This window comes from Meles meles, chromosome 7, assembly GCF_922984935.1.
Source record: "Meles meles chromosome 7, mMelMel3.1 paternal haplotype, whole genome shotgun sequence".
Classification (NCBI taxonomy): domain Eukaryota; kingdom Metazoa; phylum Chordata; class Mammalia; order Carnivora; family Mustelidae; genus Meles; species Meles meles.
In genome coordinates, this window is record NC_060072.1 from 89,296,942 (window position 1) to 89,324,748 (window position 27,807).

Below are 27,807 nucleotides of genomic sequence, written 5' to 3' on the forward strand. Positions count from 1 at the left end.
TTTTCCATCTTCCCAGCAATATCCCAGGTAAATAGTTCCAGTTCTGTCCTGCTGTACTTTTAGTCTCTCCTCTGTACGGAGTTTTTAATCCTCGTCACTCAAAAAGCTACAAACATTTGTGAGTTACTTGGAACATGATAAGCTCTCTTCCTACCTCACCGCTTTCATCTTTGTTTTATCCTACCACCTACCCATTTTATTCCAGCCAAATGCACTTGATCTCAGCCTCATTAGTTTTATTCTCAGCTCTGGCTGATTTTTTTCTCCTTCATTGTCCCAGTTGCCTGAAACCATTCCTGTTCCTCTTCTCACTCAAAACTGTGACGTACACTGTCTCTTCTCCACTCATCCATAGGATGGTAAATAGGTCAGGAAGCAAATATACCACTCATAAACATCCTCCCCTGCCCTAATGAGCCACAAATATGTCTATTTAAATACAACAAAGAGAAAGCAGAATGATTTTACATGTTCATTATAAACTGTAAGTAAAGGAGAAATACCAAGTTACCCCTAGATAGTCTGAATATGACCGCTGAGTCCATACACTTAGGTCCTGGGAACACCAGGCACCCTCTGTAGTAAGACACCACTCATTCCAGTTTTACCTTGACATTCTCCTGGGCAGCAGGTGGGCCCTTGCTAAGATATTCAGGTATTTACAGTCAGCCATAAATTAAGTTGCAATGACAGGTCTCCTTAGCATAAACATCAAACGTCTCTTTTGAGTGAGAACAAAGCTTTCATTCTCTAGACCTGAGGCTTAAGGGTGAACTTGTTTAAACAACTCTCTGGGGTTGGGTTTGTCCCAAGTATAATGTCAGAAAGGCAGTTGGTAGAATAGATAGTGTGGAGCTGGCTTTTCAAACACCTTTCTCTTATGCAAACCCCATTCCGAGACCTTTTCCCAGATTGGAATTAAATACCAAGCTTATCAAGTGTCTTATTGTTAAGTCTCTGGGTTTTTTCCCTCCTCATACAAACAGCTTCCTTTATTAAGTCACTTACATGTTTTTCATAAGTGTGTTTTACCAGTACATTCTTCGGTTTTTTAGGTACCACCCAACTACATATGTAAAACTTGACTTTATTTGGCTTTTGGATACTTGAGAGGTTTGATTTGGTTTTAATGTATTTTTAAAATATTTAAAAAATATCTAATTTTGATGATTGTGAGGGGTGAAAATGTAACTTGGGTCTTCTTTTTTTTAACTGACCAGTAGCATCTGATTGCTTTACTTCAACATTACATGATGTTTCTACTTAGGTTAGAGGTTTGGCTCCTGGCACATTGTCAGTTTCCAGTTACTGTCCCCCCCTCACCCCTATCAGGGGAACCAAACATGACCTCTGTTTTGTAACAGTTTAGTGGCAGACACCTCCCATTTTTTAACCTGATTCAGGATTTTCCTAAACACTTTGGTAGTTGTCTAGATCAGTAGTTACTGAACAATATTATTCTTTTTTCTTTGTCTTTTTAAAACAGTGAACTCTTTAAAGAATACAAAAGCAGAGGGGCGCCTAGGTGGCTTAGTCAGTTGAGCATCTGCTTTCAGCTCGGGTCATGCGAGCCCCACTTCGGGCTTAGCGGGGAGCCTGCTTCTCCTTCTCCTCCCTGCTAGTGATCTGTCTCTCACATAAATAAATAAAATCTTTTTTTTTTTTAAGATTTTATTTATTTATTTGACAGAGAGATATCACAAGTAGGCAGAGAGGCAGGCAGAGAGGGTGGGGGAGGCAGGCTCCCTGCTGAGCAGAGAGCCCTATGCGGGACTCCATCCCAGGACCCTGAGATCATGACCTGAGCTGAAGGCAGCGGCTTAATCCACTGAGCCACCCAGGCACCCCTAAAATCTTAAAAAAAAAAGAATAAACAGTAGAAACATATGTATAGCAGATAAAAGCCACTGTGGCAGAGCCCCTTTCCCTCTCTAGTTACTAGGCTGTGATGTATTAAACCCAGTGCTATCTACCAGGAACTGTGCTAGACACCAGTGAGAAAATGGTGAAGCAACACAGGGCAGTGACTCCCACCTTGTGGAGCTTAAAGATTCCTGGGACATCTCGGAGAGCACGGGGATTCAGGAAGAATACAGTCTGAAGAACGCTAGACCTCCAGGGTTCCCCCCCCCCCGCCATTTATGTATGTATGTATGTAATCTCTGCACCCAACCTGGGGCTCAGACTTATGACCCCGAGATCAAGAATCATGTGCTCGACCAACTGAGCCAGGCATCCAGAGGGTTTTTTTTTTTTTTTTGCCTATGCATGTGTGAGGTGTTTAAATGTTTTTGTTTCATAAGTGATAGTATATTATACATGCTGTTTTTGAAAGATGTGGTATTTTTTAAATTGTGGTAAAACACAGATAACAGAAAATTTACCATTTTAGCCATTTTAAAATGGACAGTTCAGTGGTGTTAAGTACCTTCATAATGTTATCACCACTGTCTGGCTCTAGAACTTTTTCTTTACCCCAGAAGAAACCTGGTAACCCATTAAGCAGTAACTTCCCATCCTCCCTCCCACTCTACTACCCAGCTCCTGACAACCACTAATGTGTTTTCTGGATACTTAATATAAATGGAATCATACAGTATGTGGCTGCTTTCACTTACACAGTGTTTTTAGGGGCACCTGGGTGGCTCAGTCATTAAGTGTCTGCCTTTGGCTCAGCTCATGATTCCAGGGTCCTGGGATCTAGCCCCTCATCAGGCTCCCTGCTTGGCGGGAAGCCAGCTTCTCCCTCTCCCACTTGCCAGGCTTGCGTTCCCTTCTCACTGTGTCTCTCTGTCAAATAAATAAAATTAAAAAAAAAAAAGATCGTGTTTTCAAAGTTCATTCATATTGTAGTGTGTATCAATAGTTTATTCATTTTTATGGCCAAATAATACTCCATTGTATGAATATACCACATTTTGTCTTTCCATTCATTATTTGGTAGACATTTGGTTTGTTTCTACCTTTTGACTATATACATAGTACTATTATGAACATTCATGTACAAGTTTTTGTTTGAACACTTGTTTTCAGTCTTTTGAATGTATACCTAAAGTGGAATTGTTGGGTTATATGGTAATTCAACGTTTAGTTTATGGAGGATCCATCAACTGTTTTGCAGCAGCAAAACATTTTATGATCAGTGGTGTACTGGCAATGTATGAGGGTTCCTGTGTCTCCGAGTCTTCACTATCACTGGGTATTTTTCTTTTTCTTATGAACTTCCTAGTGGGTGTGAAGTGGTGTCTCGTTGTGGTTTTGATTTGACTCTGCATTTAAAATTCATTTGCATTTGAGATAATGTTGGGCATTTTTTTATGTGCTTGTTGGTCATTTGTGTATCTTTTTTTGAGAAATGTCTGTTCAAGACCTTTGCCCATTTTTAATTGTTTTGTGTTGTTGAGTTATGAGTTCTTTATGTATTCTGAGTACTAGGCCATTATTAGATATATGGCTTGCAGATATTCTCTCCTATTTTTTGTATTCTCTCGATACTGTCCACTGATGCATGGAAGGTTTTAATTTTGTTGAAGACCAGTTTATTTTTCTTTTGTCCCTTGTGCTTTTGGTATGCTAAGATACCATTGCTAAATCCAAAGTCATGAAGCTTTACCCCTATTTTCTAATTTGAAGTTTAAAAATACAAGTTATAACTTGTATATTTAGGCTGTTGATCCATTTTGAGTTAATTTTTACATGTGATTTGAAGTAAAGGTCAACTTCATTCTTTCACATCTGCATATCCAGTTGTCTAGGACCGTTTGTTGAAAACTAGGCGTTCCCCCCCCCCCCCCCCCCCCGAACAGTCTAGAAATCCTTGTCAAAAATCAGTCGATCAGAAATGTATAGGTTGGTTTCTGGACTCATTTCTCTTGCATTGATTTATGTGTCCGTGTTTAATGCCAGTACCACCCTGTTTTGATTGCTGTAGCTTTGTAGTAAGTTTTGAAATCAGGAAGTGTGAGTCGTCCAACTTTGTTCTTTTTTTTCCCCCCAAGATCATTTTGGCTCTTCAGACTCAAGAGTTGAAGTCTTTATTCTATCCTAAGGAAGCTGTAGAGGGTTTGGATAAGGTCCAAGGAAGACTAATTAAAATAATCATGCCTTGTAATAGGCTATTCTTATCAGTTTGGCCTGTCTGATGGAGGCTGTCATCTGGAAGGAGGAGGGCTGAGAAGCAGAAAGTTGTGAAGGGGAAGGGCTGCGCAAGCTGGTTTGGGCAGTTCATCGTGGATACTGCAGACCTAGAAGGTGGCCCAGTGAGCTTTGGAAGAGGCAGGTTTTAGCATACCCGAACAGGACGGTGCCCCATTCTGGTACGAAATCAGTGAAGCTTTATATCCCCAACGGGTGATTAATGTAAGCTACAAGTCATAAATACTGTAGCTTTAAGATGTTTTAGAACATTTGTGGGTCTTTATCTATCAGGACAGATGTGAATGTTTTGTGGTTTGCCTCTTACCTTCCAAGGTTGGGCTACCACCCTGTGCTGTCCCACACCCGGTCCTCTGGAGATGTGGTCTAGGGCAGAATAGTGGGCTGAGTGGCCAGGAGCCTATGCCTGTATGGTAGCTCTTGGGAATTCCCATGAACCACACCCTTGCTGAGTGTCCTCCCAGTGGGTCAGAGAGAGAGAGGAGCCAGCCTCAGTACCCTGCCTGTAGTGGAGTTGTCCTTGCTGAGACCTAGCCGCCTCAGTGCCTCCATAAAGTGCAGCTAGACAGACGCTGTCCAAGTTGGGACTTGTTGGTCTTCCTCGAAACACAGACTCTCTCGTGAATCAATTTTGCATCTTTATCCTACCACAGACCGCCTTCTGATCCTATTTTGGAGCCACATTCAAATCTGCTTAGGTGGTTTGTTTTTAGTTAAGGTTTGACTGACTTGTTAATAACAAAATGCTGTGCTAGTGAGAAATTTGTTCTGGCCCCCTTTTTTTAGTGGGGGGAGGGGCTGAGAGAATCCTAAGCAGACTCCACATCCCCAGCAGGGAGCCTGACGTGACGCTCCATCCCACAACCCTGAGATCTTGACCTGAGCCGAAATCAACAGTTGGGCACTTAACCAACTGAGCCACCAAGGTGCCTTCTCGTTCTGACCACTTTTTAACTTGGTTGTGTCGCGAGTGATTTTGTTACTCCTCTGTGATTGGTTTTCTAAATTGTGTTATTTCTACTACCTAACTCCTTAATTGTGGAATACAGAGAGTTTTAGGTATATATATATATTGTGTGTGTGTGTATTTGTAGACTGATTTAACCTGATGAGTCACTATGAAGTAGATTATAAAGGACTATTAGCATTCATTAGGCCAGATTTAACTTTTCAAAGAAATCGCGGTTAGGTTTCTGATTTAGTGAACTAGTACATTTACAGTAAATTCAGATGTTTTTATAACTTTATTACTTATTTTGATAAATGAATATTAACAGAAGACTAGCCCTACTGTCTGTCTTTAAAGTTCAGGAGAAAGTATATAAAATTTAAAGCGGAACTTCCCAGTGTTAGATCAGTGATCCAAACAATGTAAATTTAAAAACAAACTGGATTCAGATTTCAGCTGGAGGATTTTAGAGGTCATTTAGTTCGTTGTCTTCTTTTTGATTAATCATGAGGAAAATGAGGTTCAGAGAGCTTAAGTAACCTGCCCAGTGCCACACGGCTAGTTCCTGGAAGAGCTGAGGCTAGCATAGCAATTTCTTGCTGCGCTTGCTGTGGTCTTACTGTAACTTGCCACTTCCTAATTAGTGGTTAAAGAGACGTTGTACATGTGCATGCCTGAGTGTGTGTCTGTTTATGTTTGAGTCTTACATTTAGAGGAGAGAGTAAAGTTGATTGAGCACCTACTTGCCGAGCTCTTTTTAAAATGTATTATTTCGTATGGTTCTTGCATAGTCCTGTAAAGCGATTATTAACAGTCCCACTTTACAGATTAGGAAACCGGGGTGCAGGAAGGCTACTAACTTGCTCAAGGTCATGTGATTGGTGTTAGAACTGGTATTTGAGCCTTGGGTCTTTCTGACCCACTCCTGCCATCATAACCCCGCTGTAGCTCAAGTGGTAAGTAACTGAAGACTTTCAGGGGTGTGGGCAGTGGTGATGGTTATCTTAAAGATATATCTGTTTCAGACTTCTCCCTCACTCTGTAAAATACATAGAGGTACCCAGATGTGTGCCGAGAGAGTCCTTCTCCGAACACTCATAGCACTTAGCGGATGTTTGGCTAATCTTCATACCATCTCTGTAAGATAAATGGTATTTTCTGGTTAGGCGGCTGAGGCCCAGATAGATTCAGGGACTTGCCTAATTTCTTATCACAAACCCACATGGCCCTGCTCCCAGTTCCGTTCTTCATCCCGTCTCACATAGATTTCACCACTTTTGTTCTTTCCTGTCTTACACCAAGATTGTTTAAGTACTTCCCAAAAATAATGAGCCACGTGTGGGTGTGTTCGTTCTCCAGAATGAATCACTGTGAAAGAGGCCATGAACCAACGAAGGGAGAATAAGTATCTGGAATCAGAGACTCTCGGCTCTCCTGTCTGCTAATTGACAGACTCTGAAGTGAGCTTTTTTTTTTTTTTTCCTTCTTAAAAGGCGGCTACGGGTCTGGCCTGTGTGTCCCACTGTGCTCAGAATAGCCCTCTTGGAGTTGTTCGTTTTCCCTTCTTGCTTCCCAAAATAGCCCCAGTGCTGTTCTCTTTGCTGGATGTCAGGGCACATGTACTGAGAGGTGTGTGCTCCACGGGGAACCCCTTTGTGCCTCAATGTCCTCCCTGACACAGAAGGGAGGGGCGTCAGCTTCCTTGGATGGCCGGTCAGGACTCCAGCATGAGTAAAAGGTTTGGCTTGAGTATTGAGAGGGATGCAGAAGTAAATTTAAGTTAGCAAGAAGAATAAAAGAGGGAGCACAAAGAGGTATTTGGGGGGAAATGAGGAGGTTTCTTCGTCTTTCTTGTGTCTAAAAAGGGTTGGAATCGAAGTTTAGGAAGAACTTATTTTTAAAAATTGCTTTTATGATTTGGATTCTAGTCTAAAGGGACCTGCTTTAAACTTCCTGCCCTTAAAATAGAACACTACCCTCACCCTTCAGCAGGTAGCTGCGTGTTTTGGAATTTCTCCCAGAAGAAAGGGCTCTGATCAAAGGCCTTACGTGAAGCCCCGGAGCGGCCGCGTACCTGTCAGTGTGTGCTCCCCTTTGTTTCCGGGCGTGGGAATGGCCAGGAATTGCATCATTTATATAGCCTGAGGAAGGGGGCTTGGGCACGGAGATATTTAGAATCTGTCTTTGGAACTGAAAAGCTGAGAGATGCCTTCCAGTGTCTTGCAGGAAGAGACAAAGATAGACTGTTTACAGCCTGAAGGGGTGAGTTACAACAGGCTAGGTTTTCATGGGATTGGTCATAAACGTCTCTTCTCTAGGGGGCTTGGTTTGACTGTATTCCCACTCAGTATCCAGATAGTAGTCAATGAATGTCCAGTGTGGGACTGGGTGGGCTGCCCCCTCCATTCCCTGTGGGCGAATGCTTCATTCAGCATCGAGTCCCAGCCTAAGTGTCCCAGCCGTGCTCCTGCCTGTTCTGAGAGGTCAGGGCTGGGTTAGGCTCATGGGAGACAGTGTTGGGGAGAACCAACTGCTGCTGTCTGTGCTATTCTTGTTAGATGGATAAATAAAGGATTTCAGATTCCAGGGCTGCTGAACTGGCTTTCAGAGGTGCCAAATTCATTTACAGTAATTTCCTGTCAGTAGTGCACACTTAGGTATAAAACACACCCAGCAGAACTCATTAGTCCCAGACATAAGATTGCACACACTGCCTTTGGGGGGGGAGCACGTGTGTGTGTGTGTGTGTGTGTGTGTGTAAAATATATTTATATATATTTATATATTTTATAGACATATACAAGATTTTCAAGTGATATCCAGGGACCTTCTAGAGTAGGTTTAATTTTGAACACTTTTTATGCATCAGCTCATTTGATCCTCCCAATAATTCTATGAGGTAAGCATTAATATTATCCTCATTGGAGACTATTCTTTTCGCCCCTCATGAGAGGTGCACCTGCACCAAAGGGAGAAGGAGAATATTGGACTAGTGGGCAGGAAGCTTTTCACGGGAAGTGATGGTCAGGCTGAATCTTAAAGGATTTGTGAGAAGTAGCCAGGAAAAAAAGCATTGCAGCAAAAGAATGTGTGAGAGCGTGCTGCATTCAGAAAACTGTGGGCCTGCCTGGTGCCAGAGAAGGGGGATGGAGTGATGAGCCACCATCAAGTGAGGGAGCCTGTGTGACTGTGGATGGAGGATGTAGGATTGGGGCAGGAGGTGGTGTCCTCTCTTCTCCAAGGCCTTCTTCTCGTCCTTAGGGATCTATGTTTAAAGGAAAACTTCATTCCCAGCTACAAAATAATGTATAATGAGTCTAAGACAGAGTTCAAGAGGTGGTTTCTCTGTTTCTCATGGGCATTAGATAGGGCACTTAGAAGAAAATGGTGGAACTTGGAAGCTGGGTTTCTGAGCTGAATAAACAGGTGAAAAGTTGGTGCTCCCATTGATGGTGTCATCTTTCGTGCCCTGTCTCTATAAAAGCTCCTTATTTGGGAACATCAGGTGTGCTAAAGGATTATATGCTAAGTCTGGAAAAGGACCTAGGAGGAGATCTCCCCATTAATGTCAGCGTACTCCCCAATCTCCTGCAGCTCTGCAGTGTGCGTGTACCAGCTGCCTCCAGGCCAACTACACGTGTGAGACAGATGGGGCCTGCATGGTTTCCATTTTCAACCTGGATGGCATGGAGCACCACGTGCGCACCTGCATCCCCAAAGTGGAGCTGGTCCCCGCCGGGAAACCCTTCTACTGCCTGAGCTCTGAGGACCTCCGCAACACCCACTGCTGCTATACTGACTTTTGCAACAAGATCGACCTGCGGGTGCCCAGTGGTGAGTGGACAACCTTGTTGGACTATTGGCTCATCCTGGAAGTAGGGCACCCCTGTCATCTCATCCTTTGCTCTTTCCCAATCCCTTTGTTTGGCCATAGGTGAAGGTACCTTTTTGATGTTCTCCAAGGTGACAAGGGGGTGGGATTCCTCCCCAGTCGGGTTTATGGATAAGAGGTCGGGGGTAGGCAGATGGTCAGGGTAGTCCCAGAAGTGAAAGTCGCGTTTTGGCTGCTGGCTGAGCAGCTGTGGTCAGCTGGTGAGGAATGGGAGAGCCAGGCAAGGATCCCTACGGGAACGTATGGAGACAACCCCTGAGCTCCGTGAAGGCGGCTGCGGGCCGAGGGTGATGGCAAGGTGGAAAGAGAGACCGGAGTTGGAAAAGAAGGACAGCAGTCACGGCTGAGAAGTATTATTAGCTGGCACTCCTTTGCAAGTGTACCGTATAGAAGGCATTACTGGGAGAGCAGAAGAGGAGAGACTTAAAGCTGCAGGGCTTAAAGCAGCTGTTACGAGTGGAAGAGCAGAAGCTGGCCTCTGTCTGGGGCACTGAGGCGGGATAGTCCCATGAAATGCTGCGGATGACAGAGTGGATTGTGAGTCGGACTGTTGAAAAGGGCTCCTCCATTAGAGAGGACTGCATCTGAGAGCACCGGGCAAACAGACAGCCCGGTAAGACCAGGGAGGTCAAGGGCACCTTGAACACAGGCAGAGGGAAAGGGCATTTTTCACGTAGAGGGAGGTGTTGGGGACAGATAAGGTCAGAGCTTTCCCCCTTTTTTACTGTGTTCTTTCCCTCTCCTCTCTCACTTGACCCAGGTCACCTCAAGGAATCTGAGCACCCTTCCATGTGGGGCCCTGTGGAGCTGGTGGGCATTATTGCTGGCCCAGTGTTCCTCCTGTTTCTCATCATCATCATTGTTTTCCTTGTCATTAACTATCATCAGCGTGTCTATCACAACCGCCAGAGATTGGACATGGAGGATCCCTCATGTGAGATGTGTCTCTCCAAAGACAAGACGCTCCAGGATCTTGTCTACGATCTCTCCACATCAGGGTCTGGCTCAGGTACCGAGTCCTTCAGCGATTATGTCTGTGGTTGGTCTTCGTCACCAGTTCCCAGGATAGACGGTTTATGAAGAAGGCTGGGCGCTGTGCTTGTCTCTGCCAGCATGAAAGCATTTGGCTTCCTAATTCCCCTTCTTTTGGAGTCTGATATATAATAAGATAATGGGTCCACAGAAAAGCTTTCATTCCCTGGGATTCCAAAGGTCAACTGCAAAACTCTCCATTCCAGAAACCCCGCCTCTCTTCAAGTCTTATAACTGTACATCTATTAAAATTCACCTGGTTCCAGCTGAGCAGTGGAGTGCTCAATGGAAGGGCCCCTTTGGAGAAACAGGAGTGTGCCGGGTTTCTGTGAGGTGGTGATAGCTAATCATTGATCTCCGAGCAACCACAAGGGGAGTTTAAGGACACTGAGTAAAGCTGAGAGCTGGGGTTTGGTGAATCATTGACTTGTACCAGTTGCCCAAGGGTTTTTTGGTGGGGGTTACGTAAAGGCAGCCTGGGCTGGCAGCATGGGATCCGTACCATTTGTTTCCTGCACGGCCTATTGATAACCGAGTCTGTCTTAGACGAGGGAATTGAACTGAACCCTGGACCTTGGTGGGAGCCTAGAATTCAGGATAAAGGGACTGGGGTTGCTCAGGTCTCAGGGCATAGCTCAGCTACCTAGTAGATGTGAAACGAGTACCAAAGAGTCTTTTTTATGAAGACAGTCATTTTAGTGATGGTGGTATTTTGTCCTTGTTAAAAAAAAAAATCATCTGCAAAGGACTCTATTGCCATTCTGGCTAAAACATACAGAATCATATTGTGAGAATTGTGTGTGTGTTTACGTATGTTTCCTTGCCGTGTGACAAAGACTATTGTTCCGTAGGGAAATTATGCCATCAGTCATGGCCAGACATTCCTCCTTGAACACAAGGAATACTTTGAGCTGTGACATCTCCTGAATTTCAGTGGTTTTGCCTTTATTAAGCTCTGCAGTAGAGAGTGCCAAAATGATGGATATATTTAAAAGCTGCATATTTTTAGGAAGAGAGAAAATACATGTCTTGTTCTTTGCTGAAAGAGGTAGGGCAGTGGTTAGAACTGCCTGACTGACTCCACGACTTGATTTGCTTTCACAGGAGGGTAGCTTGGGTTTTCTGGAGTCCTTTTGGAGATCAGAACTAGCTGAAGCTAATGAAGGTCCACGGTCATAACTTAGTCCTCTGGAGTAAAACGATAATATTAACGATTTCTCCTTGTTCAGGTCCCTTCTTAATTCCAAATATGCAAAGCTTTGAAGGTGTTTGGCCTTTTAATACTGTGGTTTTTAAAGTGATAAGTGCTCAGGTGGCTTTCAGTTCCCTTCAGCATGTACGTGTTGAAGGCCCTCTGGGTGACACAAGGTAAACAAAGATGAAAAGGGCTGACCCAGGATCAGATAGAAGAGATGGGGATTGCTGGGAAAGGGTCTCATGGGGGAGGTGCATTTAAAGGGGCCTTGAAGACGGAGTTGGAGGTTTTAGGAGAAGAAGACAGGGAACATTCCAGGCCAAGGAAAACCCCTTGAGCTAAAGGACAAAAAGGCACAGAAGTTCACCATGTATTCCGGGGACAATACAGAGACAGGTATGCCCTGCCCACACTGAGGGGTGGGGACTGGCAGCTCAGCACGGGTGGGCAGGACCTTGGATGCTGTCCTTTATCCAGTAAGGCAAGAGGCATCTTCCGGAAGTTTTCATGTGGCAAAGTAAACATTCATGTTTTCCTGTTGAAGGAATTCTGGCAGTGGTGTGGAGGGTGAGTTCACTCATTCACCAGCCCCCCCATTAGGGAGGGCAGGGTGAGGCAAGGCTATGTGTGGGTGTGCAGGGCAGGAGGAGGAAGACAGGGGAGGCGGAAAGACCAGTTGGGGAGTCTTTTAAAGAAGGGCCAGAACTGGGCGCAGGGGGATGGAGAGGAGGGGTCTGATGTGAGAGACGTGTTGGTGGTTACAGAGTTGTAGTTAAAAGCAACTTCGGGGGGGCACCTGGATAGCTCAGTGCGTTGAGCCTCTGCTTTCAGCTCAGGTCATGATCTCAGGGTCCTGGGATTGAGCCCAGCATGGGGCTCTCTGCTCAGCAGGGAGCCTGCTTCCCCCTCTCCCTCTGCCTGCCTCTCTGCCTACTTGTGATCTCTTGGTGTCAAATAAATAAAATCTTAAAAAAAAACAAAACCAAACCATAAACTTTGGGAGCAGACAGTTCTAAACTTTAATCCCTTCTTTGCCACTTGCTGCCTGTATGAGTTAAATAAATTACTTAACTTTCCCTTTTGAGCCTTCGTTTTCTCATCTGTAAAATGGGGATAATAACACCATCTACCTTATAGGTGGTTGTGAGGAAATGAGATAATTTATCTAAAGCTTTATCATAGTTCCTGGTGCACAGTAAGCCTCCGGTAAATGGTATTCACATCCACAGGACTTAGAGATTAATAACATGTTTATTTGGTCTGGGAGAGGATGTGAGAGAGTTCCGAGTCAGTCCTGATGGTAACTGTGATTGGATAGATAGGGAGACTACTGAAGGGGGCAAATGAAGCAGTAAATGAGCCCTGCGAAAGACAGTAAAGTTACTCTTAGGATAAGCGTGGGTTGTCTCTTGTTGCGTATCTGGAGCTTGACCTGTGAGCAGAGCTTTGGAGAGAGGTGAGAAGGCAGGCAAGTCCGCCTGGCCCGTTGGGCTTTCATGGGCCACACAGCACCGCCCTCTAGTGGCTACAGAGTGGAGCTGCCTGAGGCACCCCCAGTCCTCCAGCACTCTTTCCTCTTCTCTGCCCTCTTTCCTCTTCAGTTAGCATAAAGCAGATATGGGTGGACTGGCCTACAAGAGGCCGGCTGCAGAGTTGGTAAATCTGGTCAGACGTGTGCAAATCTGTCACCCATACTAACTGAAAGGAAAATTTGCTTAGATAAGGCGCAGCTAATCTCATGAATTTCCGTTTCTGTGTCCACTCACTGCCAGTCGCTGCCTGGTTTAGCCCTCTGACTGCTCACCTAGCCATGGTGCAGGGCAGCCACAGCTGTCCTTGGTCAGTGGACAAGGGTGGATTGGAGGCATTGTGCGGTAATGGCCTTTCCAGTGTGGCAGTGAGAGTGGGAGTTGCAAAGTTCAGCGAATTTACAATATCTGCCTTCTTTCCATCCTTTGGTCCACAGGGTTGCCCCTTTTTGTCCAGCGCACAGTGGCCCGAACCATCGTTTTGCAGGAGATTATTGGCAAGGGCCGGTTTGGGGAAGTGTGGCGTGGCCGCTGGAGGGGTGGTGACGTGGCTGTGAAGATTTTCTCTTCTCGTGAAGAACGGTCTTGGTTCCGGGAAGCAGAGATATACCAGACGGTCATGCTGCGCCACGAAAACATCCTTGGATTTATTGCTGCTGACAATAAAGGTAACGAGCCGGGTTTGGGTACGGGGGGGTCCCAGAGCCAGCAGTAGCCCCAGAGGGAGGGGGTCACTGGGGAAGTTGAACGGCTGTGGGACTGCCTTCAGAGTTACTCCCATAGAAAGAGAATCCAAATAAGCTGACAGTCCTTCCAACTTTTCTTCTATGAGAAGCTTACACCAAAACCCAGGCTCTTCAGCAAGCAAAGTTATTAAGCAGATAAACAAGATCAGCCCCTCACCTTGCCTGCGTACTCGACATTCCTAACACCCCTTCCCCTCACCCCAGTGTAGTCCCGGCAGGGACTCCAGTTAATTTACCTTAAAAATCACTGGTATGAAGAATTGTGACCTCACCCCCTGCCAGGGCAGGAGAGCCCAGAAAAGTGTGTGGTCCATATTCTGTGATGTAATTGGCAGTGGCCACAAGTGTAGTGGAGCGGGCAGCACAGCGGGGGTGACCTGGCTTCCCACCGAGTGTCACCTCCTCATGGTCTTCAGGCTCCGCTTTTGGTCGGCTTGGACCTGGAGTCCCTTGGTTCCTCCTTCCTCTCCCTTCTCATTTTCCTTTAATTTTGGAGTCTCTGTTGTGTGGCCAGGCATATCCTTGTTTTTGAGGGCTTCACTGACCAGCAGAGTGAGAGGTTAACGAATAGTTGATTCTAGGAATTCTAGGAAGCTAGACTCTCATAGTAATCGATTAGCTAATCGATTAATCTAAAGCCAGTCAGTCTAAAGCTCTTCCAGTGAGCAAAAATTGGGAGTGAGATGGGGGTCGGGGAGGTCCCACGTGAGCTTGATTGGGGCCAGGGTGTCAGGAGTCCGTCAGAAAGAAGAATCAGTGAAGGGCACTGCAGACACACATGTAGAGGTGAGGGGTGTCTGGGACCCTGCAGGTCATGTGGGTGGAGAGGTTGCCACCGCCAGACTGTGAAGGGCCTCCTAGAGAGCCTTACGGTTTATTCTGAGATAGAGGGGAGTACTTGGCATTTCAGTCATTAATTCATTAACAGCCATTGACCACTGTGGGGGAAGACCTCTGCCAGCTGCTTTGATCGTCACAGGGAGCAAATCCTGGGCCTTGTCCTTGCAGCTTCCAGAGAGAGGGAGAGGCAGGCATGTGGGCAGGTAGCGCACCTGAAGTCGGAAAGACCGGGAGGTGTTTGCTTGTGCATTTGAGAAGAGTCGCCCCGACAGCTGTGACACAGGCTGCTCCATGACATGGCAGTTTCTAGAAGTTAGTGTCTCCAAAGCCTGCGGAAGATGCTAAGTATTTCTTCTTCCTTCCTAAGACCACAGCAGACTGCCAATTCCATGCATTGCTTGGGTGGGGGGGGGATTGTCGTATGGCCCCAACTGCCCCTAAGTGGAAGACACTCGGACTCAAACACGGGGGAAGAAGGGGAAGAGAGCATGTTTACTCCCTCTGAGTAAATTATGCTTTTTATTTTATTTTTTTAAAACAGCAACATCTTTTGAGAACACTTCAATTTTACATACAGGTTAAAGGCTCAGAAGATGTTTTCCCTTCTAACTTTGACTTACGGCCAGGGTCCTCCCAACTTCAGGGCTGGTTGGAGCGCCAGAGCGGTTTGTTGGGTGGGCTCCTTGTTCATAATCAGAGAAGCCAGAATTGGTACGATTCCAAAAGCCACTCCCTGTATTGATTCTGGCAGCCCGTGTGAATAGGGATCTGGCTGTAAAAACTCACATTAGGGCCAAGGGAGGAAGAAAAATCGGACTCCTTCGTTTTTGCCTTTTTAGCATGGTATATATATATATATAGTATGGTGTCCTGGAACTAGCACCGGCCTGGAATTTGGAGATCTCAATCCAATTTCCAATCTTCCTATTGACAGCAGCATAACCTAATTAGATTACCAGCTTTGGGTTTTTCTTTTTCTCCTTCCTCCTTCCTACTACACACTGTTTCTCATCCCCGACCCCATAGAAAAGCACGTGCTGTCCACCTTCCATTGCTCTTCTGGGGATAAGGTGACCTTTCAGCAATACTTGAAATTGTGCTCTTCATGCACTGAAAAGCATGTTTTTTTGTCTGGAATATAAGAACACACTAAGGAGCTCTTTGCTATTCTCCCAGAGAGAGAGAGCTCATGGCCTGGAAGGAGCGGTGGCCTGAGAGGAACCTTACGGATGAGCCAGCTGGGGGGCTGGGCTATTCACACATGCTCGTGGAGCACAGAGGAGGGTCTGCGAAGCCTTCCTTGTTGGCCACAGCGGGTGCAGCCAGTCACGGTCTAATGAGTAGATGAGTAGGTCGTGTTCAGACTCTGACAGCACCTGCCAGAAATAAGGGAGCATGTCTAAGAAAGAACATCATTCTTCTGTCCTTCCTGGATCCCCACACTGGTGAACAAGTGTAGATGAAACGGGTACAGAGGGGGAGCCTCAGGAGATGTGGAGGCCACCATGAAATTAGGTGTCTAGTTGGGAGTTCATGTTGTTCACCTCTTCTTTCTTTCCTGCCTTAACCATTTTGCTGGTAGTTGTGCCTCTTCCAGAATTCCTCTGTGGTTCTCTGCAGATAATGGCACCTGGACACAGCTGTGGCTCGTCTCAGACTACCATGAGCATGGCTCCCTGTTTGATTATCTTAACCGATACACGGTGACCATTGAGGGGATGATTAAGCTGGCCTTGTCTGCGGCTAGCGGGCTAGCACACCTGCACATGGAGATTGTGGGCACCCAAGGTGAGTGGACCCCGCCAGAACACCGGGAAGTTGAGTAGACTTTGAAAGCCGATACCATCAGGTATTGTTTCCAGAACACCTTTTTACTGAGGCGGTTGGAGGTGGGCCTCAAGAACTGTGGCCCAATCTAAGGGAGAGAGGTTTGAGTTTTCTCTTGAGAACAAGAGGTGTCTCCAGTGGGGTCTTTCCACCCCTGTCTTTAGAATTCCCCCAGGGCTCTGGAACATAAAGTTTTCATTGTTTGTCATCGGCTGGCCGGGCATGATTGCTGAGTGGTGAGCTAGTGTTCTGTCATCCCCGAAGTCTCCACACACATGTCAAAGAATGGAGCCCAGAGGAGAAAGGGCTTACAGACTGCATGGTGGGTTTGACACTGGGCTTTTTCTAACCTAGGAAGGTTTTTCTGGAGGAAACAGACCTCGAGCTTTCTTGTAGGTTGACTGTGACATCAGCTTTTTGGGGGATCATGGTTCTTCTTTTTTTTTTTTTTTTTAAAGATTTATTTATTTGACACCGAGAGAGAGATCACAAGTAGGCAGAGAGGCAGGCAGAGAGAGAGGGGGAAGCAGGCTCCCTGCTGAGCAGAGGACCTGAGACCCTGAGATCATGACCTGAGCCCAAGGCAGAGGCTCAACCCACTGAGCCACCCAGGCGCCCCTAGGGGATCGTGGTTCTTGTCCATGTGGTGGGTGTGCTCCCTGATTTCTGCTTGACCAGGGCAATGGCTCTTGCTGGCCCTGACTGGAAACCAACCATTAACATGTGATCCTGCCCTAGCCCCTGTGGGGCTACTGTGTGACAGTAGCAGGCCTTCTCTTCGCCTCTTTAACAGTGAGAGTCTAGCCAGTACAGCAGTTCTTCTTGGAATTCCTTTGCAGTTCTATCCTGGAGCATATCAGTTCAGGGAAAGGAAAGGAGGAGGAGGAGTGAGAATCACTAATGTGCATGTCCTACTGAGCTCTTCACTTACCCACATTAATGTGTGTCGTCCTCACATAGCTGTCAAGTGAGGACTGGGGTAGCCTCATGCTTTGGATGAGAAGACAGAGGTGCAGACGGGTTAAGTCGCTTTTTAGGGTTACCGGGTTAGTGGAAGGCAAAGCCAGAAGTTGGACACACACAGTCTGGCTGCAGAGTCTATGCTTTTAACATATATGCTCTCTCTATATAAAGACCATATTTTCTTTTCTCTGCCAGGGAAGCCTGGAATTGCTCACCGAGACTTAAAATCAAAGAACATCCTGGTGAAGAAAAATGGCATGTGCGCCATCGCAGACCTGGGCCTGGCTGTCCGCCATGATGCGGTCACGGACACCATTGACATCGCCCCAAATCAGAGGGTGGGGACCAAACGGTAGGAAGGCCTCGGGCCTCTGCCTTTGCCCTGCCCTTGTACCGAGGTGCGCATGGGCGCCCATCTCCCCATCTGCAAAGGAGAAAGAGACATAGACATGGAGGTGTGGCCTTTGCTCTCCGACAGTGGAAGCTGAATCGAAGCCCCATCCCGTGCACTGGAAAGCTGTGCTGGTTGCATCCAACAGATACGGGTGCCGTGAGCCCAGCTCTAAAGAACTAGACACATGTAGCTGTTCTTGGTGTTGGGCAGGGGAGGCAGCAGAGCAAGAGAATCTGGAGAAAGATCTGAGACGGGGCAGGCCACAGACTTGGCTGGGACAAGGAGGGAGAATATGTAGTCCCAAGGGTGCTTGTGCAGACGCAGGGGTATGTCTGCTCTGGGGTCAGAGCAGGTTTGCCCGCCTCGAGCAGAGGTGACCTAGGGTGGAGAGTGGGGGCACCTTTAGGATTATGGGCCTGCTTCTTGCTTCATACAGAAGTGAAGGAAGGAGTAAGGAATTACGATTGTAGATTGATTTCATGAGTTGGAAACGGAGCGGTCTTGTAATGGGACAGAAGAGGAGATCTATTTATCTGCCAAATTTCAGTGAATTTCACTCAGGTGTGCTGCTGCTTTCCTCCTTCCTTTTGACCTGAATGAGTACAGCTACCTAGGCCCCAAAGTGTGAAGCCTGAGGTGACCCCCGATTGGCCTTCAGGTTGGGGGGGGTACTAAGGGGTGAGGGGAGTGGCGAGTAGTACTACTTAACCAAGGAAGACTTTAACAATCGCCTAGAATTAATTTCACTTTTATCTGTAATTAGGTAAGATAACAGAAGAAGAGTGAAATTTAAACTCAACCCATCACTGTGGCTACATTTAATAAAGTCCAAGACCCCAGTAACCACCAGACATTATGGGTTGTTAGTGCCCTGTGATCCACAGAACAGATACTACTGCCAGGAAATCAGAACATGCAAAACACGCTTACATCTCGATGGTTAAAAAGTAGAGGTACAATAAGAGCGGCCTAGTATCACCCAGCCCCGGCTGAAGTGTTTAGATTCGAATCCAAAACATGGGAATTTGCAGTAAAGAGAATTGATCACTTCCTGCTCCCCAAGGAACATTCTTGGGGTGATGCCTTTCTACATTCAGAGGGCCCCTGAATCACTACTTGGATTTAAACGAAGAAATCATCGTTTTCTCGGCGTGATCTTGTTTCCTTTGCTCTTGCAGATACATGGCGCCAGAAGTGCTCGATGAAACCATTAACATGAAGCACTTCGACTCCTTCAAATGTGCTGATATCTATGCCCTCGGGCTTGTGTATTGGGAGATTGCTCGGAGATGCAATTCTGGAGGTACCCTTCTTTTTTGTCTTCTCTTGCTCCCCCCTCCCAGTCCAGCTTGCCGGATCCACTGAGGGTGCTCACCTGAGGGAGCTGGTGTTTCTGTGCCTCCTTTCTGTTTACAACCTATTGGGTGTCTAGTGCCAGAGCCCATCACACCTCGGGTCCTCATCCAGGATGAGGGAATCTTGGACGTGGTTGTACTAAAGGTGTGTTGACCCTGTTGCATAGTGCTTTTTACAAAATTGTATTTGTTTTTAAAATTATTTTTATTTATTTGAAAGAAAAGTGTGAGTGCGCTAATGGTTCAGGGGTTGGCAGAGGGAGAGAGAGAGACTCTCAAGCAGGCTCCACGCCCAGCCTGAAGCCCGACTCAGTCCCAGGATCCCGAGATCATGACCTAAACTGAGATCAAGAGTTGAATGCTTAACTGACCATGCCATCCAGGTGCCCCTGTAGAATAGTGTTTTACATTGTGGTAACCATTCTGGAGGCTTATTTGGCTTGTTTGTTTGTTTCTTTTTTTTTTTTTTTTTTTAAACACATTGTCCTTATCCTCAGAGTTTGGGAAAGCCCCCGGGAAGGAACAGCCCAGGACTAATGCAGCGTTTCCCTTTCCATGAGAGGCAGGGAGTATATTCTGACACCAGCTCTCAGGCCATAGTGCTGATCAGATAATGGTGGTAATTTCTGAATTTGGAACAGAAAGTTTATTAACATACAGGATTTTCTCAAAACGAGTTAGTTTTGTTATTCTGTAATTGTTTCTTACACTTTTGGCATTTGTACCTACTCCCCCATATCAGAATCCAGTAAAAGGTAGTATCAGATCTAGCAGGAAACATTTTGGATCATTAGCTTAGTACATCAGTATTACACAATGACTTCTAACTTTTCTGCCATGTGAACAAATTCAGGAATCTTTCCCTCAGCCATTTGTCTCTGATGTAAAAGATTCCAGGTCAATGGAAATGAAATAAATTCAAATTAAGTGAACTTAAAAGAACTGATAAGTCTTCCGGTGGACCGCTCTTCTGTTTTACTCACCTTTTCCATCTCTCATGTGTTTGGGAGGATTCACATTATGGAGCAGGCACCCAGGTGTTATTCATGGAATTGAGCATATAACATTTTTAAAAATTTAAAGCAGATTTTAGCCCCAGCCCCCAGCGTGGGGCTTGAACTCATGATCCTGACATTAAGAGTCATGTGCTCAGGACTCCTGGGTGGCTTAGTCGGTTGAGTGGCTGCCTTCTGCTTGGGTCATCATCCCAGTGTCCTGGGATCGAGTCCTGCATTGGGCTCCTTACTCGGCAGGGAGCCTGCGTCTTCCCCTGCCTCAGCCTGCCATTCTGCCTGCCTGTGCTTAATAATTATTATTATTATATGGATCATTATATACAGATAAAACAGATTTAAGAAAAATCTGGTCACACAGGTCTTAAACTGTGAATAAGTTAATTTTTTCCCCAGAAGTTGGGGCTGAGTATTCTAGTAATAATGATACTTACTCACCACTCACTGTGTATGAACTCACTGAATCTGTCCTGCAGAACCTAAGAGGTGGGTACTATTATTTTCATAATTTTACAGATGAGAATGAGTCACAGCAAAATTAGGTAGTTTGTCCAGGGTCACACTAATCAGCTAGGATCCAGACACTGGCAGGTTGAGGCCAGAGCATAGTTTCTCAGCTACTCCTTAGATAATTACCAAGTCAGACTCTGTTTATAGATCTGCCCCACTAGCTCAGAACAGTAGAATTTTTCCTGGAAAAAGGCAGGGAAAGTTACCTTGGAATTTTTTTTTTTTTTTTTTTTTTTTTACCTTGGAATTTTTAAATTAGCTTTTTATTACAGAAAGTATTTCAGTTTGTAACTCTAAAAGATAAGAACTTAAAAACATGACACTGTTATCACACTTTAAAAAGTGAATAGTATTATTTAACCAGTCCAGGTTGAGATTTCCCCACGTGTCTCCAGATTTTTTAAATAGTTTGTTCAAATTAGGGTTCAAATAATGTCCATCAGCTGCAGTTGGCTGACATACATCTTAAGTCTCTTATAATGTACGGGTCACCCCTCTGCTTTTTTTCCCTTTGCAGTTTACTCCATTGGAGAATCTAGGTCATTTGCCTTGTAGTTTTCCTATCTAGATTTTGCCAGTTACCTTTTCCTGGCATTCACATGTTCTTCTATTCCTGTGGATTTCCTGTGATAGTTACATCTAGTGATGAGAATTACACACACACAGTTTTTTCCCCCAAAGTTGTTCTGTTACCAGGCACATAGTGCTGGTTCTGTCTTCTTTGTGATGTTAACAGCCATCAGTGATCATTGTCCAAATCCAAATTGATTAGAGGTTGAAAAATGCCAATATTCTGATACTGTCAATCCTGAAATATTAGCTAGGTTTTTAATTTTTTTAATTTCTTAAAACTTAAACAATAGGGTGCCTGGGTGGCTCGGTGGGTTAAGCTGCTGCCTTCGGCTCGGGTCATGATCTCAGGGTCGGGCAATAGTGAGTTTGTTCCCTCTACAAAGGTGACTGAGGTTTTTGGTGTCTCCCCCCCCCCCTTTTTTTTTTTTAATATCGTGAACTGGTGGGTTTAAAATAGTTGCTTCCATTGAAGTGATTAATTAGTCCTACTTTTGCTTAAATGTTCTCATCTTTGGCCACAGGGGAGCTTTCCAAGTTTGTGCCTTTTGACAGGACCTTAGTAGTCTTTGATAGTTTGCTTGCTTTTCATATGGAAAAGATACTCCTGGCTAATCTCCCGTATCTCTTATCCCCTTCCTGGAACCCACCCACCTACCTCTCCAGGGAGCCCTGGCTCCTCTTAGCAGGAAGTGGTATTTATAGATCACAGTGTAAGTGTTGTTGTAGGTTTTTGAGTACTGCTCTCCTTCTGTTGATAACTCAGGTGGATATTTTTATTTTCTCCCAGGAGTCCATGAAGAATATCAGCTGCCGTATTATGACTTAGTGCCCTCTGACCCTTCCATTGAGGAAATGAGAAAGGTCGTATGTGACCAGAAGCTCCGTCCCAACATCCCCAACTGGTGGCAGAGTTATGAGGTAGGAAGCTTCCCTGCCTCCTGTGGCTTTACCATCTGCCTGATTTTTCTACTTTAGAAAAAGGGTTTCCTAATTAAAAAAAAAAAAAAAAAAGGAAAAAGGGTTTCCCAACAAGGAGGCTGTGCCCAGAGGTAACCTCTGAGTGTGTCAGTTATGCACAACCATGTGCTGTCGTATACTAAGCCCTGAGGGGCCACGGTGCCTTGTCCTGGTCCCTGTAGGGTTCCCTTGCAAATCGGCAGCCTAGAAAAAAAATCTGTGTCTTGGGGATAAGCCAAGTGAGGTGGTCAACAAGAGACAGAAACAAAAACTGAGCGGGAAGCGTTAGACCTGTCTAACTAAAAAAATGGCTCTGGAACCACAGGGGTGAGCTGAGCTCTGTGGGAGGTCCTAGAATAGGCATCCAGTAAAGAAGCTTAGCCTGGATGTGGAGGAACGGCAGGACAGGACTTAGGGAGAAGGCATGCCTGTGAGGGAGGTGGCCTTTCTAAAAACTCAGAAGGGAGGAGGCTGTGTAGGGTTGGAATTTGGGCGAGGTGGCATCTGAAGTGGGGCGGAGACAGCTTTTGGGGGGGAATTGAAATGGGAGCAGATTTGTAATGCAGGTTCCTAATAAACATGGCATTCTGGGGTCTTAGAGTCTTCCCAGGAGCAGGGTTTGCTGAACCAAGTGCAGGTGGGCCTCCTTGACCCTCCTGGCGCTGCTTTTAGGCATTAAAACCACTAGGGGGCATCGGTGCATTTAAGAACAAAATCACTCGGTTCACGTTTGAGGAGATGTCTTCCTGTTGCATAATAGAGCAGCATTTTCCAAAATGTTCCTTGGAGCCCTCAGGTCAGGGTTTCCGAGGATGAGGGTGAGCTTAAAAGAGCTGGTCTTTAACTGCCCCTGTTCCACATGCCCTTCAGTCAGTCTTTGAAATTTTGAAAACCGCTGGCCTAGGGTAGCCACTGGGGACTTTTGTGGCCCTCAGGAACCAGTAGAGGTTTGTAGGTGACCTTCCAGAGCCCTTCTCTTGGCCTGACCATGGTGGTCGCCTGTGTAGTCCAGGCAGTGGCAGTGTAGCATTCGCCTTTGACAGGATTGCCTTCAGGGGCCCCGTTGCTGCTGTTCCTCACCCCCAGTCTGTGCCTGTGAGCCGTGGGATCGCAGATGTGCGCGTGCCCAGAGGTGCCCCTGTTGTGCCTGGTTCAAGTGCTGCTTTAGAAAACCACTTAGGACAGAATCATGCAGAGGGACTCTCCAGCCTGACAGAAGTGATTTTTGGAGCCCTGGCTATTTCCGGGACCCCCATCCAGAGCACCCTGGTGATGGCTGGCCGAGGGCACTTGCAGGGTACATCTCCCCTCTCCAGGCACAGCCTTCTCCTGGCCCCCAAGGAAGAGAGGGGAGGGAAGCTTGCCCCGGAGGTCCCGGGGCTCAGGAAGGTGGTCGGGAAGGCCTTCCCCGGGGCAGGGATGAGGGTCCGACTGATGCCTTCTGGGTCTCCCTGTGCAGGCTCTACGGGTGATGGGGAAGATGATGCGGGAGTGCTGGTATGCCAACGGCGCGGCCCGCCTGACCGCTCTGCGCATTAAGAAGACCCTCTCACAGCTCAGCGTGCAGGAAGATGTGAAAATCTAAGCTTCTCCCTCCCCTGCACGCAGTCCTGGGCAGCGGGAACTACACGCAGAGCTGCCGCGTTGAGCGTACGATGGAGGCCTACCTCTCGTTTCTGCCCAGCCCTCTGTGGCCAGGAGTCCTGGCCCATAAGAGGGACCGAGCCCGGGAGACTCCCTCACTCCCATGTTGGGTTTGAGACACAGACACCTTTTATATTTACCTCCTAACGGCATGGAGACTCTGAGAGCGAAGGGTGCGGAGAACTCGATGCCACAACTCGAGCTGGCTGTGGTGGGAAGTCCCGCAACCCTGGTGCGCTGGCGGGCGGCCTGGACGAAGCCCAGTGTCGCCAGGGCGCCAGTGCCGTGCAGCACTGAGGGTTTTCCTCCAGGGACCAACCCCGGCACTCCGAGGTGGCCCAGAGGCACCAAGAGGACAGCGCCCTCTCACAGGCAGCTCTGGGCCCCAGGCTCCCCTCCGCCCTCCTGCGGACATCTGGAGGGCCCGCCAGTGGAGACGGGATCTGCTGCCTGTCTGTCCAGCCGTGTGTGTGTGCATGTGCCGAGGTGCGTCCCCTGTTGTGCCTGGTCCGTGCCACGCCCTTACACATATGTGTGTGTGTATGTGTGTGTCTGTCGGTGCGCACTTACCTGCTTGAGCTTTCTGTGCATGTGCAGGTCGGGGGTGTGGTTGTCATGCCGTCTCTGCGTGCTGGTGCCTCTGTTCGGTAGTGAGCAGCGTCTGGTTTCCCTGGTGCCCTTCCCAGAGGTCTTACTCCCCGCCCCTCCCCGTCCCAGGACCCTCATGCCTAGCCTGCCTAGCAGGCTGCCCCACCCACTCCATGTCAACACCTCCACTTCAGACCGTGGAACCAAAGCTGGCCCAGTTGTCCATGTCAGGCGAGGCTTTTGGGTCCAAATGTGAGGCGTGGGGGTGGGCGGGGGAAGAATCTTGGGGGAAGTCTCAGGCGGTGCAGTCAGTGGCAGCCGTGGGAAATGAGCCAGCCCAAGGGCATCGTCCTCAGCGGCAGCAGGAAGGGCCAAGGGATTTGAAGCCCAGATCCTGGGACTCAGATTGGAATGTCACATCTGTCTTTCATATCCCAGATTCTGGAAACAGCAGTGTATATTTTTGGTGGCGATGGGTTTAGGGAGGGGAAGGGAGCGGGGGGCAAGGAGTGGGGAGGGAGTCCGGGGTGGGAGGGAGGCATCTGCATGGGTCTTTTACTGGATTATCTGATTATGGTGGAGGGAAGATGTGAGACTTGCACCCACTTCAGGGGCCCTGTGAAAGGGAACAGCCCGAGCCAAATCTGTTCTTTTAACCTGAGTATAGTATTTAATGATGTCTAGAAGCACGGTTGTGGGTGGTGATTTGCTCAGCATATCTTAGGTATATAATAACTTTGAAGCCATAACTTTTAAACTGGAGTGATTTAGGTTGTTTGTTTCTTTTTTCCTTCCTTCTTTCTCTCTCTTCTCTTTCCTTTCTTTCTTTCTTTTTCTTTCTTAATTTTATTGGAAGGGTCTGAATTTTAACTTTTTTTTAATATTATTAAGTGTTTATAAAAGGAAAACCATCTCTATGTGATGATTACCTCTCAATCTCTTTGTTTTTAAAGAAATTCCTATGAAACAACCGCAAAAAAAAAAAAAAAAAAAAAACTTCAATCAAACGCACACAGCTCAGTCACACTGGAAATGTTTGTCCTTGCACCTGAGCCTGTTCCCACTGAGCAGCGAGAGTTCCTCCCTCTTTGCCCTGGAGGTCAGTCTGTCTTGCACTGTGCGCCCCTCCCCCCTCCCCCCCCCCCCCCCCGCCCCCAGTTCTGTGAGTGGATTCTGCATCAGGGCCCTAGCAGCCTTCGCATTGTTCAGCTGGTTGCACCTTTTCCTCCAGCATTTATTCACCAGATGTTTGCCAAGTGCCTGTTGTGTGCCAGGCACTGTGCTGGGCACTTGGAATACTATACATGAGCAAGACAGGTGTGGGCCCCCTCCTGGAGCACTGAAAAAGGGGCTGACCCCAGTTAGTGGGTGCCTGGTTCAAGAGCAGATGTTTGTATAGTTGGTTCTGAGAGCCTTTTGAGCCTGGAATGATTGCTCGCAGAGAAGACCACCAAGGAGCAGGGTGCCTCCCCGCCCCAAAGAGCCCGGTGGTGGGCAGTAAGACCCTAAATCACTGCATTCATTCTAAGCACCCCTCCTGCCCCCAGGGGAGGCACATGATGTATGCAGCCTGAGAGTGGGGCCCTCCTCCAGCCCAGTGATTTCTGCCAAAGCTTGTGGAGGAGGGGCGCGCCTCTCCCTGCTTACATGGGTCTCCCAAATGCTCCTGGTCTTCCTATTTATTATCCCGATGTGTTGCTTCTTTCCTTGCATTAAAGGAGATCTTTGCCTCACCCTTTGGGCCAATTTACTGGCTACTGACTAATTTCCCTTGAATACCAATTGTGTCATTAGGGGGACCTTCTTTCCCCACCCCTGCTGATCCCTATGCCCCCCCCCCCCCATCCCCTGCCTGACTGCCCTGCAGCAGAACCTGGCAGGGTAGAGGTGGTGATGGAACGTAGACTCCCGTGCCCCAGTCACAACCAGCCTCTGGGATCTGCCAACACTCCTCGACCCAGGGCCTCCCAAGCCACTGGCCTGTTCCCAGGGAGGCCCTTCTGGCCTCACCACACCTTGGGGAAGACTCAGCAGTCTTTGGGGAAGCTCCCACCCACTTCCCCACTGCTCTTAACACCAGGAGTTAGGAGTTGGAAAGCTGGGGAGACACTGAAGCCTAAAGCCGTGGTTTTGGCCCCTGGGGCTAACCCTGATCCATAGGGCTACCTGCACCTCTGGATTCTGGATTCACAGACCAAGTCCAAGCCCGTTCTCACGTCGCCATCAAGGCCCCCGAACGGCATTCTCGGTACTTCTGTTTGTTTTTGTACATTTTATTAGAAAGGACTGTAAAATAGCCACTTAGACACTTTACCTCTTCAGTATGCAAATGTAAATAAGTTGTAATATAGGAAATCTTTTGTTTTAATATAAGAATGAGCCTGTCCAATTTCTGCTGTACATTATTAAAGTTTTATTCACAGAGCTTTCCTGGTGCCGGCTGTCTTCTGTGTGTGTAGCCTGACTGCCCAGCTCTGGCCGGGGGCGAGGGCAGGGGGCAGAAGCCGCGAGGAGGTGGTGCTACCCTCCCACGTGCACCAGTCACAGCCGGTCACGGTCACGGGGTCAGAAGAGGAGCTGGTCTGAACACAGCCCTCTTCCCTCTCTGACACACGGCAGGTAACCTGGCCTAGCCTGGACGAGGGAGCGGGAACAAACCACTCATCTTTTCTCAGGCTTCGTCTGTAACTGCTTTTGCCTTTCAGCCTTTTCATCTGTACAAAAGAGGGTCTTGATCCCGGTGCGTCACCAACCACCTAGCCTTGAAGGCAGCTGAAGAGCTCTGCTGGGTTTGTGCTTTCCCCCTTGTCAATTAGAGAATAAATGTGAATTGGGGGCACGTAGGTGATCTGAAGATGGGAATCTTCAGTGGCTGCTTGGCTTTTTAGCATGTGGGCAGCAGTGAATGCCTTTCTCTAGGCCACGGGAACCCAAGATATCAAGTCCTCGGGGTCATGGAAGCTCAAGTGTAGCTGGGACCCTAGAGGTCACCTGGTCCATTGGTGTCAGGCATTGGGCTCCCCTGCACCCCCTGCCACTTACTGGGAGGCCCACGCCTTCCCATGCAGGCCATCTGCTCAGTAGCAAGCCCCTTATGGGGAGCCAGGCAGCCTCCGGGCGTCTTCTCCAAGGGCAGGCGAGAGCTGTTACTCTCTCGTCCTGGGAGGTCCCTTCCATTACCATCAGTTAGTGTTGTTGACTAATGTTGACACTCAGTGCTAAGCAGTGCCCCAAAATTTGCTTTACATATATTCACTGCCTTTATCCTCAGAGAGCGTGCAAGGTGGGCATTACTCTCCTCCCTTCGTGGATTAGGAACCGAGGGCTAGAGAAGTCAGTAAGCTGTCCGTGGAGCTCATGGAGTGGAAAAGATCTTGGACCTGGGGTGTCTGACCACAGACTGTGGCCTCTTGGCCTGTGTGCTGTCCTGCCCGCATGGTTCCATGTTCTTCTGCCCTGCCAGCTGCGCTCCACTGAATGTCGCAAAACCCTGGGGCCGGCAAGGGCACGTAGCATCCCATTTGGGCATTAGCTGAAGTGCAGACTGGGACACAAATGACACTGTGCCTGACTCCTGCGGGTCCCATCTGAAGACCCCGGGACTCCCATCTCATGGGTTGAGTGAAGCCCAACCACCTCCTTCAT

General features: G+C 47.5%; 1 protein-coding gene across 2 annotated transcripts in view; it reads left to right on the forward strand.

The window, feature by feature from the left end:
- ACVR1B (activin A receptor type 1B) overlaps nt 1-26,586 on the forward strand; it is a 34,704-nt gene extending 8,118 nt beyond the window's left edge. For both annotated transcript variants that reach the window (XM_046011720.1, XM_046011721.1), the window contains 8 exons: nt 8,699-8,938; nt 9,757-10,005; nt 13,190-13,420; nt 15,959-16,126; nt 17,324-17,480; nt 18,701-18,825; nt 21,761-21,891; nt 23,390-26,586. In XM_046011720.1, the coding sequence (XP_045867676.1) occupies nt 8,699-8,938; nt 9,757-10,005; nt 13,190-13,420; nt 15,959-16,126; nt 17,324-17,480; nt 18,701-18,825; nt 21,761-21,891; nt 23,390-23,515 (1,427 nt within the window). In that variant the 3' untranslated portion in view covers nt 23,516-26,586. The remainder of the gene's footprint in view (nt 1-8,698; nt 8,939-9,756; nt 10,006-13,189; nt 13,421-15,958; nt 16,127-17,323; nt 17,481-18,700; nt 18,826-21,760; nt 21,892-23,389) is intronic.
- Nucleotides 26,587-27,807: the final 1,221 nt, after the last annotated feature.